Source organism: Rousettus aegyptiacus, unplaced genomic scaffold (assembly GCF_014176215.1).
Source record: "Rousettus aegyptiacus isolate mRouAeg1 unplaced genomic scaffold, mRouAeg1.p scaffold_m13_p_5, whole genome shotgun sequence".
In the NCBI taxonomy this organism is placed as follows: Eukaryota; Metazoa; Chordata; class Mammalia; order Chiroptera; family Pteropodidae; genus Rousettus; species Rousettus aegyptiacus.
Window position 1 is genome coordinate 77,255,799 of NW_023416308.1, and position 13,676 is coordinate 77,269,474.

Consider the following 13,676-nt stretch of genomic DNA (forward strand, 5'->3'; position numbering starts at 1 on the left):
TGGTGAAGTTTTGACCAGATTCCGAGGAAATTATTTTATTGCAAGACTTGTTGCTGTTGTTGGGAATGGTATCCTGGAGAAAGATCATGGGGTCATGGAGATTTTTTTGGGAGGTGAAAGAATCAAGGGATATTTTTAGAAGTACTTTAGGTATTATCTAACCCAATCTCTTCCTTTTACTGAAACCCAGGCTAGGTCAAATGACTTGCCTAAAGTCACAAATTTAGTAAGCAGTAGAACTTACCTCCAGGGGCTTCCAACACCAAATCTAGTGTTTTCTACCATTAGCAAGGCTGTCTCTAAGAGTTGCAAATCTTTACATTAAATATTTCCCCCTTCAGTTTCTTTTACCTTTCTCATCATCAGTTCTGTGTTTTTGAGTAAACATTTGTGCTAGACATGTTGACTGTAGGGACAGAGCCATATATTCCTCTGTGACAGTGAAACAGGGTGAACTTGTTCTTAGGTGTTTTGTAGAAAGACCTTCTTGAGGGAGAAGTGAATAGGGCTTTTTGGATGTTATAATGAATCCTCTCTGGGTCTTAATTTGCCCTCTGCTTTCCTCCCCAGGAAGCTGCAGGCTTACCAGCACTGCCTCATTACGTAGTCACTACCCTCTGGAGAGGGAGAACGAGGCCTGATAAATAAGCTCTAGGTCAGGGTTCTGAAACAGTCCTCCCCTCCAGCCATTGGCTTTTCCTCCACCGTCTTTCTCCGCGTCTTCTCACCCTTGAGATATGTCCAACAGCCCTTCTAGTAGAACACTCTTTTTTCATGCTTGCTGCTTCAGAGGAGTTTTGATCCTTCAGTGTTTGTAAAACTTGCATCTTCAGAAAAAATTCTTACTGGTTACTTTTGAAATTAGAACTGTTCAGTTGTTTTGATTCAAAAGTTGCTTTTTATGAGGAGGTAGAGGGACAAAGCTGCTCTGAGCCACCGAGAATATGCTAGTTTTTATTCATATATTCAATGATTGTTTTTTAAGAGCAGTAGAGAATAATGTAGAGATCAGATTGACAACTTACTACTTATGTGACTCAATTCCTGAACTTCAGATTTCCTCGTCTTTAAAATAGAAATAAAGCTACCTTGTAGATAGTCCTGAGGATTAAATGAGATGACCATGTAAGAGGGTAAACTCGGGAGACAGACCTAATTGGGCTTGAATTTTGGTTTTAACACTTACTAGCTGTGTGACCCAAGGCAAATTATTTAATCTCATTCTCAGTTTTATTTTCTGTAAAATAAGGATAATCATAGTATTTGGGTTATTGTGTCATTGGGTTATTGTGAGTATTAAACAAAATAAAGCATGGTAGTGTTTAGCCTAGTACCCGATGCATACTAAGTGCTCATTAAATGTTAGCTATTAATTATAACAGCAATAGCAACAGGAATAATAATAGTCTTTAGGTATTTATTAAGCTAAGCAGAAGAAAGACTAGGAGGCATTGCATAGGGCAGTGGATCCATAAGAGGGTTTTTCCTTCCAACTTTACTTCTAGGAGGGCCTAGGACTGAGAGAGGCTCTCACTGGCTCTAGCCTACAGCTTTTTGCAGCAAGTTTCCCTTCCAGGTTAGGTAGACTGAGGTAGGAGGTTCAGGGACTTGAGAGGACAGTGAGAAGACCAGTCTGGCAAGGTGGAGGGTTTGGGTAAGGGCATAAATGGCTCTATAAGGTAAAACTGGGGGCCAGGTCATGCAGCGCCTTAAATGTCTGGTAAATTATTTGTATTAGAACCACCCCACTTCTGGGCCATCTCGGGAATTGGTCTCTCGTTTAAACATTATAAAATGGTAATATGCATTAAAAACTATACATTTACATTTTAAACAAGAATAATAAACACCCATGCACCTACTACCCTGCTCAGGAGATGTACTATTCCCAGACCCTTTGAAACACACTGTGTGCTCCACATCCATCACCAATGCCCTCCAACGTCTATCTGAACACTTCTGAATTTTATTAGTCATTTTTCCTTCCCTTCCCTTCCCTTCCCTTCTCTTCCCTTCCTTTCCTTCCCGCCCCACCCCTATAAAAATGGTTTTAGCACTCCTATCCCAGTCTTTCAGGGACAATGAGCCTGGGCTGTAGAATCAGGCAGGAGCCATGTGGCCTGCCTGCTGTCAGGCTAGTCTGGGAGGAGGTGTGTGGAAGTTCTGCTGCTACCACAGAAGGGGCGTGGTTGGCGGCATTGTGGTGGGGGAGGGAGAGGCTAGAGAAACTGGCCTGGCTTCTTGAGCTGTCCCGAAGAGAAGGCACAGAAGCTTGAACCTTGGCAACTTTGGTGGAGAGGTTCCAGAGGAGAATTCAGCCCCTCCGAGGCTGCACAGCTGGAAGCTCTTGCCTTGAGTTTAGAGCCAAGAGGGGAGGCGGGTGGGGGGGGGGGTGGGGGCGAGGGAGGGGGAGGGAAGCCCTCTTGTATTGTTTTGAGAAACAGTATCGATTCTTTCTTGCACTAGGGAACTTCAGGGCTGACACAATGCCAAATGTGGCCAGGGAGATATTTTAGCAGGCCTGCCTCCTCTTTTTACCTCATACATTTTCTGGAGTGTCGATTGTGCTAGTGGTGAACTTATGTTTGCCACTTTGCTTTTCTATAAAAGCTTTGATTTTTGCTTTGCCTTTGCCTTTGCTTTCAAGGTGCTTCTTTCTGCGAGTGATGCTGTAGGAATAAGCTACAGGGCCTGCGAGAAGATGTGGGGCCATGCAAGGTCTCTGCAGCAATGGGCCTTGGTCTCACTCCCTCCACAGTACCCCCACCACTCACCATAGTCATTCTCTGGTGGACAGAAGATTGAATTTGGAAACCTGCCATCCAGATGTAGTTCAGTGGAACAGATTCAAGGAACCCTAGTGTGCTAAGTACTATGGGGGATCATAGAGAAGGAGATGGAACTGGTACGCCCTTGAAGCATGCATATACAGTTAAGGAGGTACAAGCGCCAAAAGGAGACTGTAGACACATTTTTCTGATCGTAGTTATTAAAAATAAATTCAAACAGGAAAGAAACATAGTATAGAAAGTCATCCACAATTTAACTCCTCCCCAAGATAACCACTGTTAATCTGTTAAGAAATATTTGAGGAGTTGAAATTTGAGCCAGATTTTAAAGTAAAATTAAAAAATGTAAACTGATAGAAGGAAAGCAAGCATCCTGAGGATCCAATCTCCTGCTCCAGGAAGAAGCACCCTCACTAGCTTCCCCAACAAATGGTGAGCCAACTTCTGTTTGGGACACCCTGGTGACAAGGGGCCAAATGCCCAACTAGGAAATTAACCTTTGTTAAGCAACATGTTGTACCTTATGTGCTAGCTAATGTGATAGGCACGTTTCAGATGTTACTGAATTAATCCTCATCACAGCCTTATAAAATAAGTATCTTTATCCTTTTACAAATAGAGATAATGAAGCTCAGAGATTACCTGTCAGAGTCACATAGCGGCAAATGGTAAAGAGTTCTGTCTTTAACTAGTTGTGCGATCTTCAGTGAATTATTTCATCTCTGTGGCTGTTTCCTCATCTATAAAGTTGAATGACAATATAGTACCTACTTCACTAAGGGAGTTTTTCAGATGAGTGAGTTAATACACATTTGGCCAGGGCCTAGCACATGGTATCCACTCAGTAAGCATTAGTTACTGTTTATTTTACCTGTTTTCTCTCTTGTTCTAACATGATCCATATCATATCCCCACTTAATTCTATATGTGGCCTTCCTGTCCTCCTAGCCATCCCTCACACATTCTTCTCCTTTACAGTTTCTCCATCTGCTTCCAGTCATTCTCTTCATCCTGTCTCCACAATGTCTCTCATTTCCCTTCTTACCATTCTCTCTTACCTTATCATTCTTCTTGACCTCACTACCTGAATCCTGTCTGTTGTGGCAGCCTTCTGACCCTCCTCCCTGCTGCTCATTTCATTCATTTATATACCAGAATAATTTCTTAAAGTAGAGTTCTCATTGTACCACATCTCTGTGTTAAAAACAAAATAAACATCTAAACATTTAAATTTTTATTTGATTTCTTGGCTTGAAGTTCAAGATTCTCCAACTCTGACCCTAACTCACTCTTCAGGTTTGTTTCCCTGCTACTTCCACACCTTCTCTCTGCTTTCCCTTCTTCCCCACTCCTCTCCATTTCCACTGAAAATCCTACCTGTGTTTTAAGATCCAAATTAAAATATCACTTTGTTTTCTGAGTTCTTCCCTACTTTAACCTGGTTAGAATTTTTTTTTATCTTTTTGTGGGAGTTAGCACATACTGTCTTAAAATATAATTTTCGAGGCACATTTTATATGTCCTGTGGAATTATAACCTATCTCAGTGTAGATGCTGGGTTTAATTCATCTCTGTATACTCTACAATGTCTGATTGCAGTACCTTGCACATAGTAGGTGCTTAATGCATGTTTGTGATGCAAACAAAAGAAAGATGAGGGGGTTCCTGGTAACTGGTGGATTTGTCTTGTCTTGCCGACGGTCACTGTTCAGTCGGTGGAAACGTTGTGGTTTTGTTCTAAGAGCCAGACATATCTTCTTTTAGACTGTGTAGGAGAGGCAGAGCCTGTTGGGTCTGCTGATGGGTCCCAGTGCCTGTGTCTGTTAAGGGGCTGCAGCCAGTGCCTGCCTTACTAGGTCCCGTGCCTTGGCCCCTCGGCCCCTCGGCCCCTCCCCACAAGTGCTCAGCGGAACAGGGGATTAGGTTCTGGCAGCACAGCTGGGATTTTGGCGGCCATTCCACAGTCGACAATAGCACGCAGCCACCCAGACAGGACAGCCCAGGCCTGCACTCCAGGGCCACAGTTTGCCTGGGCTTCTTGTTTGGGTGGCCGAGGGGGAGGAGTGCAACATCCTGGCCTTGCCACGCAGAAGGTACGGGCTAGAGAGAGTCCCTCGGGGAATGTGCTTGGGGGTGGCCATGTCCCAGGGCAGGCGGCACCCACAGGAGGCAGGCGCTTTGTGTGTGAGCTGCATGTGTATGCTTAAAGACATTGCCCGCCCTGGAGCCGGCAGGAAGCTGCCCCCGTTTAAAAGGGCCTGCGTCTGGCTCGTCTGGCTCGCTCTCCAAAGCCTCTGTTCCCGGGTCTTTCTCCCTCCCCTGCTTGCCGCCAGGCTGGGGCTGATCTAATCATCAGGGAGTTAGCCCGTGGCCTGCCCTTCCGTTGCTTGCCAGAAAGATGGACTGGCTGTCACTGCAGTCTTAAGAGGCAAAGGGGGAGTGTCCGGGTGGTATCAGGTTTGTCAGGCAGGCCGCTGTGAGTGTGTTTTGTGTGTTTATGTCACAGTTTGCCTTGGCTATTGCCACTGTTGCAGTTCAGTGTTTTTGTCTGCTGGCTGGTGTCCCCCCACCCCTCTCCATGCGTCCTATTCTCTTGTTTGTGCGCCAGGCCTTCGCTGCCCCTCCTCTCCAGTGTGCCCCTCCCTCCTTGCCCCTGACTGCTACCCCTCCCCCCTTGCTGAGAGTTCCCTGCTTTCCTGTGGCTCCCAGATCGCGGAAGCTTGCTGTGCCTTTAAAGAAAGCAGACTCCTGGCTGTGACGCACTTCTGGCTGTCAGCCAGGAAGATCGCTCCTGCCAGGCTGACTGAGAAGAAAACCAACAACTTTTCTTTTGTGTGTGGGGTTACTTTCCACTAGCCCCCCCTTCCTCCTCTCCTTTCAAGATTTAAATGCTAATGGCGGATTAAAACCTGTAAATACGTTTGGCTTTAGGAATCTGGTAAGGCCCTCCTGCACTGAGACTTTCTCTCCTCACTCTTTCTCGGGGGTTTTTGTTCGAACATGGACGTGGGGGTGCGGTGCAGGCTCCCCCATCACCTCCCTTTACTGCGCCATCCTTAAAGGGGAGGGAAAAGAGAGGGAGAGCAAGTAAACACTAGAAGCAGGCGTTGGGAGCAGAGCTTGCCAACATCCGGGAGTTGGCGCCTTTCAGAGCACAGGGTTGCTTTCTTTCCCCCTCGCGTAGATGTCAGCGCGTTTTTGTTCAGAGGGGGAAAGCGTGTGCGCCTGCACGTTGAGCTGTAGAGACAGCTTAGGAGAGCTTCTCCATGCCCAAGTGAGGCCTAGGTGTGTACGCAGTGATGCGGAGTGAAAAAGATTCATTTTTCAACTGGTAGGGAGCAGGGCGTGTGAATATAGTAGTGGGGGCAGGTGCTGATGAACTGCTGGAGTGGGCGCGGGTGTGCGCGTGTGGTGCAGTATATGTATATGGCTGTAGGCCCCAGGCCTGGTTCGATTGCATCCTTTTTGCCCATATACACAGACCCTACAGAGCATGGGGGAGGGCAGATATCAGCAAGCCGCTTTTGAAGAAGCCAAGGCAATCTTGGTTTCCCTTGCAGTCTCTCCCTGTTCCTCACCAGGGCCTCGGGGACTCTGGGGACTCTGGGCTACACAGAGCGGGTGGTCTGTGTGAAGAGGGGGAGGCCTGAGCCCAGAGCATACATCCAGCAAGCTGGTTACCCTGATCTCAGGAGTACAGAGAAACGTTTTGGACTTGGACGAGGCAGCCTACTCAGGACTCCCCAGGAATTAAAAAGGATTGTGTTTTTCCCTCTTTGGCTTCCCTTGCAGCTGCTGGTCCTTGGGCCTTTTACCACCTCCAAACCAGCAAGTGTTTGCTCTTCTGTTCTTTCTGATAAGTTAGCCTATAGCCACATAGCTTGGCTTTTTCTGGGCCTTTCTGGTGTAAACTACCAGGTGAGGTGTGGGCACTTGATTGCCTGTGCCACTCAACTTATCCCTCCCAGAGTCAGAATCAGAGGAGTTCCAAGATCAGGGTGTCCACTCTTTAGATGTAGGTATCTCTCAGATGGTGGGAGTACCTCTTTTAGAAAAGTGTACAGAGCATGGAATTCTTATGGCTGCAAGCAGGCAGGCTGTCAGGATAAGTGGTGGTAAATCTTGCCACTGAGCATGGGCACACAGATGGGATAGCCATTTCCCTTATGAGCTGTGAGCCTTTGAAACCTTGAGATAGAGGACCGTGCTTGAGGAAGGACCCCTTCGAGGTGGGAATTTATGTGGGCTTTGGGCCCTGAAATTCTGGAAGTGGGAATTAGCATCTAAGAGAATGAGGGTTCAGTGGAGGCATGAACTGAGCTATCAGTGCAGTTTTGCAGCTCTCTGGGACCAAAGGTCACTTTGGTGTTATCTGGAGGCAGGGCTAGTGTGCAGGCAGGCAGGCAGGCAGTTAGTGCTAAGAGGCGGTCTCAAAAGAAGCTGGCATCCAGGCTGGGGGGCGGGGTAAGGAGAGCAGTGCTGCTACAACTCAGACCCTCTGGCCTTTGGCCTATCACTTGATCAACTCTTAAAACTGAAGCTTTTCCAGAACAGACCCCAGGGCTCAGCAACCTGACCCCTCTTGGTCCTTGTATCTGAGCAGGTGTTTTGCATTAGCTTCAGCCCTGGTAGGAAACAGTGGCTGGGTTTTAACTCTTTAAGACCCAGAGAGGGTGCATGTCAAGTGGCTGTGTGTCTCTTGTCATTTTTCTTGTCCTGATATTTCTTCGGAAACAGAGAGAGGTTACTGTAAATGTGAGAATTGGTCCTGATGGTGAGAGTTACATTATGCCAGTTTTGAAAATGTAAAGGAGATGCAAGGCCTTTATTTTATCAGGCGGTTGCTTCTGTGTCTTGGTTCCTTCTTGAGCCCAGGGGAAAGAGGTGGGCACTTTATTAGATATCTGAAGCCTCTTTTGGATTCTGGGGCTCTTTTTAAAGGGTCAGGTAGGTAAGACCTCTGAAGGTGCCCTCAGAAGGCCTGCATTTCGGGTTTTCTTTTTTTGTTTATTTGTTGATTGGGGGTTGCAAGGGTTGCTTGATTGTGTTGGAGTGGATCTCAGGGGATCTTTCTGTGAAATGGTTCCAGGCTACAATCGCAGGGATCTGTTTTTCCACCGCCATCACCCAGTCTTCTGGGTGGGGCCTGCCTCAGATTTCAGGGGGAGGGTGGGGAGGATGGTGCTCTGGCTGGGAGCCCTTGGGTTCCAAGCCAAGGCCTACTTAAAGCTGTAGTCCCAATGCTAAGGACTAGCTATGCCTCTGGCTTCAATCATTCTTTACTCAGAGAAGAGTGACTGGATGGGCTGTCCTGAAGGCTCTTGCCCCAATGTCTTGTCTCTGAGAAAGTGCCCCTTTATGGGCTTTGAGCTGACAAGGTCCTTCTTGAGTTCCTCGTGTTGTTGAGTATTGGATTCCTCTGAACCATAAAAGAAGGCATTTGGCCTTGACACCAGTTTTCATGAGCAGTGGAACTAGTTTTAGATAGGCTCCCCTGGGAGGACATAGGTTATATGCTTTGCCTCTGAGATGAAGGAAAGAGGATGGTTAAACCTCAGGTCATTTTTAGCAGCACAGCTGTGGACTCTCTTAGAGGGGGTAAGATCTACCTCCGGTTGCAAATAAAATTTCTGACTGAAGTTTTGGGCCTCATCAAAAGATCGGCAAGTCTAGAGGCAGCAGTGGAGATGAAGGGGGGGGGGATAATCTGGGCGTCATTTGCCTTGTTCCTGAATAGCTTAGACTTTTTTTCTTTTTTAAAGGCTCAGTCAAGCATTTGGCTATTTCAACCTTTACCACAAGGGCCAGGCGTGGTCCCTGTAACTTTAGGCTAGCCAACTACCAGAAAAGCCTTTTTTCAGTGCAGTAATTGAGGCCATCTGCCTTCATCCTTGCCTGGCCCTAGTGAGCTAGACAGTTAGTACATACAGGTAGGCCATCCTGGGTGAAAATCATCAAGACTGAGGAGCAGATAGGCCCCTTAGTTTCTCTGCCCTGCTGAGATCTCCCTTAACCACTTCACTTGCTATTGCCAAAGCCCAGGTGAATTGGCTTACTTCCAAGACAGACATTGGTATGTCATGTTGGGTTTTGTAGGGTCAGGAAACAATTATAATTAGCATTCAGTTACATTTAGCATTTAATTATTTTCTTCTATTATTTAATGCTTCATGTATGTTTTATTTCACTTCTTACCCTGCTGTAAGCCTCTCGAAGGCAAAGACCATGTCATTGTTTCTCATTTCAAGTAATTTTGTTATATACTCTCATCTAGCTTCCAGCACAGGGTGAACACATGTAAAGAGTAAGAAAATAACCTTTTTGATTGGTTGATAAACAGGGTACACTTGCATAGAAAGCACTAAGAGATTTCTATCTCTTTTTCCCTACTAGACAGTGAGCACCATATGGACAAAAATGGTGCTTTCTTATCCTTAACACTTTGCATATAGAAGGTGCTTAGAAAATGTTGGTTCCATAGAACTCACACCTTGGAGATGCTGCTATGTGCGGAGTGTCAAAGACAATGTGGCTCTTACCACTTCTGTTCTTCCTTGTAGAGTACTAACAAACTGAGCATCTGTGGCAGGAGATAGGGGGTGGGGCTGATTGCTCCCATGGAGATTTGTGGGAATTGTGGGGGCTGCTAGGAGGTGTTAGGGACTATTTAGTCACCAAGTCTGTGGTCTCTTGGGCAGGTAGGCAGGTAGATGGCCAATTTCCAGTGGGTTGGGAAATTGGGGGTAATACCAGGATAGATACCTAATCTTTTATTAAATGTCCCATGGGCTATCTGCCATAATTGGATTTGGCTTCACCAGATCCCCCATTTGAACCTCGTCTTTGATGTTTCTGTGGGGGATTTAAAAATCTAGAATTTGGAGAGGTTTTGGATTTGGTTATTATTGTTAGGTAAAATTTGGGTACTTGCAGAAAGAGCCAGAAACCAACCTTTCTGCTTAAGAATGGTGATCATTTATTGCAGTGGTCCCCAACATTTTTGGCACCGGAAACCAGTGCTCCTATGAGAATCTAATGCTTGACGATCGGAGGTGAAGCTGAGGTGGTGATGCTAGTGCTGGGGAGCGGCTGCAAATACAGATGAGGCTTCTCTTGTTCTCCCGCTGCTCACCTCCTGCTCTGCAGCCCAGTTCCTGACAGGCCACTGACTGGTATTAGACCATGGCTTGGGGTTGAAGACCCCTGATTTATTGAATCCCTACCATGAGGCAGACACTGTGTTACTTGCTTTATCTTGAAGTATCACAGTATCCCAGAGAAATGTTTGCCGATCCCATTTTGCAAATGAGGAAACAGACTAAAAGAGGTTATGCTACTTGTCCAAGGTCACAAGATCATGGTAATAGGGAATCAGCATTCAGACAGAGATCTGTCTGGAAAACCTTGATTATTCTGTCTTAAAGACATCAGGTCCCACAGAGCAGGGTTGAAGGCCAGCTTTGAATGTTGTATTTTCTATAGAACAGAAAGATCATGTGTAGAACTTGTGGACATTAAATTAAATGCAAGATTCTTTATTGTCAGCTTTGCAATAATAAGTTATATAGTAATTTTGATGTATACTCTAAGCTCTCTAAATATTCCCATGTTGCCTTGGTGGATTAAGTGCCAAGTGAAGAGTGATTTATTTAAGCATTCAGAGCTGCTAATAAATGGAACTGTTTCCCGCCCCCTTCATGATGGATATCTGATATAATTAACTGCTCTTCTTCTGTTGGATCCCAGGTGCATTGGGGTGACATTCTGGTATCATCAAGATGACGCTCCATGCTACCCGGGCGGCTACACTCCTCTCTTGGGTGAGTGGTCTTCCTCTTCTTTGCTGCGCTTCTCCAGGAAGCCTGAGGGTGTGGGAGAGGGGTGCTTTAGGAGCCACATCTGTGTAGTTTTCTAATCTCTAGATGAAGGAAATATAGTTTATCCTTTGCCTTTCCCCTGAGTTTTTGACTTTTATCATTTCTAATGATATTGCTGCTGATAGCGATCATGACTATTTGTGCAGGTTAGAAGAGGCTTCCCTAAGGTATGTATTCCCTTTTGGTCATGGGAAGGGTTGCTGCAGCGTGGCATGGAAACCCATCCTCATATGTTCCCTGTATATTTTTCTGACTAAAAGGGTTGATGCTGAACTTTACTGACTGACATACAGGGACTTTGGTCTTCAAAGGCATTTAATTGTAGGGCAGGGTTCCCTTCTCTTTACTGTGTTTTGTCTGCTTCCATCATTATTCTGTTGCCTTCTTGATTACTTCACCAAAATCCTTTTGCTAGGTATTTTCATATATTTTTTTGCCCGAGACAGTAGCAAATGAAAAAAATAATACTGAGTCTTGGGAATTTAAAGTAACAGAGAAATAAAAGAGGCCATGAAATGTAGTGATGACAAGCATGGACCTTGGAGCCAGACAGCCTGACTTAGAATCATTGTTCTGGCCTGTGTGACCCAGGGCGAGTTACTGAGCTTCTCAGCACCTCATTTTAAAAATGGAAATGATGATGATGATGATGATGACAATAAGTAGATGATGACAACGACGTAGTCATGGGATTACTGTGAGTATATTGAGATAATGTATGTAAAAAACATTTAGCGCATACATGCAAAACCAACACAGTATCTGAATAAATAATTTTTGATACTTAAATATTGCTTGGGCATGCTATTTGGTACAAAGTATTTTAGTAGTCACCCTGACTACTGATCAGTTAGCCAATTAAAGAGCCAGTTTTTGAAAAAAGTTATAGAATATTTTAAAGGAAACAAACTTAATTTCCAGATAGGGTAGATTTAATGAACCATTGTCTTTAAGTACTACCAAATCTCTAGTCAGGAAATTTGTGTTTAATGTACCAAATATGCATTCTTTTTAAAAAGCCTACAGCACCCGGTCTTCCTAGGTGGTCTCCCATCCAAGTACTAACCAGGCCCGACCCTGCTTAGCTTCCGAGGTCAGACAAGATCAGGCATGTTCAGGGTGGCATGGCCGTAGGTGCAAATATGCATTCTTAATATTCAGTTTCTGAAATAGATGCCAAGTTTAGTTGTATAATTTTAAATGGGTATGTTTATATTTATATTTTATATATTTTACATTTACATTACTTTCAGTGTTTTATGTCTAATAGGAACATTATGTCTCCCTTCTTCTCTTATTTCCCAAAAAAGGTTGGTGAATTATGTCTGTAGTTCAATGGATTAAGTGAATATTGGGGGATCCTTTAGCGACATTGTTTTAAGTAAATCAGTTTATCTCGTTGTTTAGGCTTATTTTTATGATTACTACCATTTCCAAGAACATACACAAGACGAATTTTATGTAACAACAGATGCTTGTATACTTTTCTCAAAAATCATGATGAACATGCATTAAAATATTTAAAAAGTTACATAGAATTTTTCAATTTAAACAAAAATTAGACAGCTAAAGTGAATTTTATGACACTGTAGCAACACTCATGAAATAATGCTTATGTTCGTGAGAAGTGGTTTAGAACACACACGTGTGATAATTACATCTGTGGTAAAAAAAAAAAAAATGATCCAGGAAAAAAAAAAAAGACTAGAAAGAAATAATCAAAATACTTACAAGGCTTGTATTAAAATACTAGAATGACTGGAGTTTTTCGGTTTTCCACATTTTCAGTAATTTATAATGTAAAAATAAGTTTATATTTTATTTTACTTAATGTGTAGCTTGAAATAATTTTGTACCAAACAATTATAATGAATAAGTTGTTACAGAGAAAAGGGAACTTGAAGATTCAACAACCTTAAACACCAAAAGCCTGACAGGCGGTTCTTGGTTTCTGCTGTGAGGCTGGCCCTCACTTGCATGTTTTATGACCTGACGAGAGATGAAAGCGCTTCTCTACTTCAGCTTTCCAGGATTTCTCATTTGAGAGCAAAATAATGCACAGGAAGAAAACACCTTTTTATATCCATAAAAAAACCATTGCTGGATTATTGGTATTCCAAATAAGATTCCTTAAGTGACTTTAAATCAGCTAACTGATGTGATTTTTTTTTTTTAGTCTCGTTAGTGAACGAGCTTTCATAGCCCTTGAATATTTTACCTAAATTGCAGGTATTGCAGGGAGTTCAGTTTTAAATGCTTAAGTCTTGGCAATCTCTTCATTTTTAGGAGGTAGAAGGGATCTTGGCCTTTAGTATTCAGAATCTTCCTAGAAAATTTACCTGCTAAACTACATTAAACTTTTTTCAATAGATGGTATTCATTAATACCAACCATATTGTCTTTAAGACTTCAGTGAAAGATCATATTTTGTATTCCACTTTTTTTAACTTTTAACCCGTTTTAATTTGGATCCATTAGAAGTTGTTTTTAATATAAAAGTATTTAACTGAAATAAATACTATTATTTATGTAGCTGAATTATTGATTTCTTTGTAAATTCCCTTCTCCATTGCATACAGCTAATTTAACTGCTAAGAAGTAGAAGTCTCGGTGGATCTACTTCATTATTTTAATTTCATTAATCATAATAGTGCTTTGCATTTAGTACTTTTACTTTGTGTTGTTAATCCATAATCCCATTTGATTGATTGATTAGGCAAACCCTTCCTAAAGTAACACAAAGGTAAACTTCAGCCTGATGAACTTGGTGCCTGTGAAATTTTTGAGGATTTCCTGTAGAAGCTGACCATATATGCTTGTTGAAAAACCTGTGTACCTGATTCATTTGCATGTGACTGCTGGTGAATTTTCTAGTGGTAAAAACTGATTTAGATGGATACCTGCCTGAAGGCAAAGAGAATAGGGGAATGTATCAGAATTGATGAGTTTTTCTTTGTGGTTTCCATTTCTTCTTTCCCTTCTTCACTTTTTCTTTAATTATCTTGTTTTC

The 13,676-nt window shown here is 43.4% G+C and overlaps 1 protein-coding gene and 1 non-coding gene across 9 annotated transcripts in view; one reads left to right on the forward strand and one right to left on the reverse strand.

Moving 5' to 3' along the window:
• NUMA1 (nuclear mitotic apparatus protein 1) overlaps window positions 1–13,676 on the forward strand; it is a 65,036-nt gene that overhangs the window by 24,768 nt on the left and 26,592 nt on the right. For 5 of the 8 annotated variants that reach the window (XM_036220709.1, XM_036220715.1, XM_036220711.1 and 2 more), the window contains exon 2: window positions 10,536–10,609. In XM_036220709.1, coding sequence (XP_036076602.1) covers window positions 10,568–10,609 — 42 coding nt within the window. In that variant the 5' untranslated portion in view covers window positions 10,536–10,567. Of the gene's footprint in view, window positions 1–4,664; window positions 4,883–5,033; window positions 5,247–5,310; window positions 5,728–10,535; window positions 10,610–13,676 lie in introns of those variants that run through there. The other 3 variants (XM_036220712.1, XM_036220714.1, XM_036220710.1) reach the window with 3 other exon arrangements.
• LOC118603522 lies at window positions 11,684–11,802 on the reverse strand. The gene has a single exon (XR_004951221.1). It is a non-coding gene; the product is annotated as a 5S ribosomal RNA (ribosomal RNA).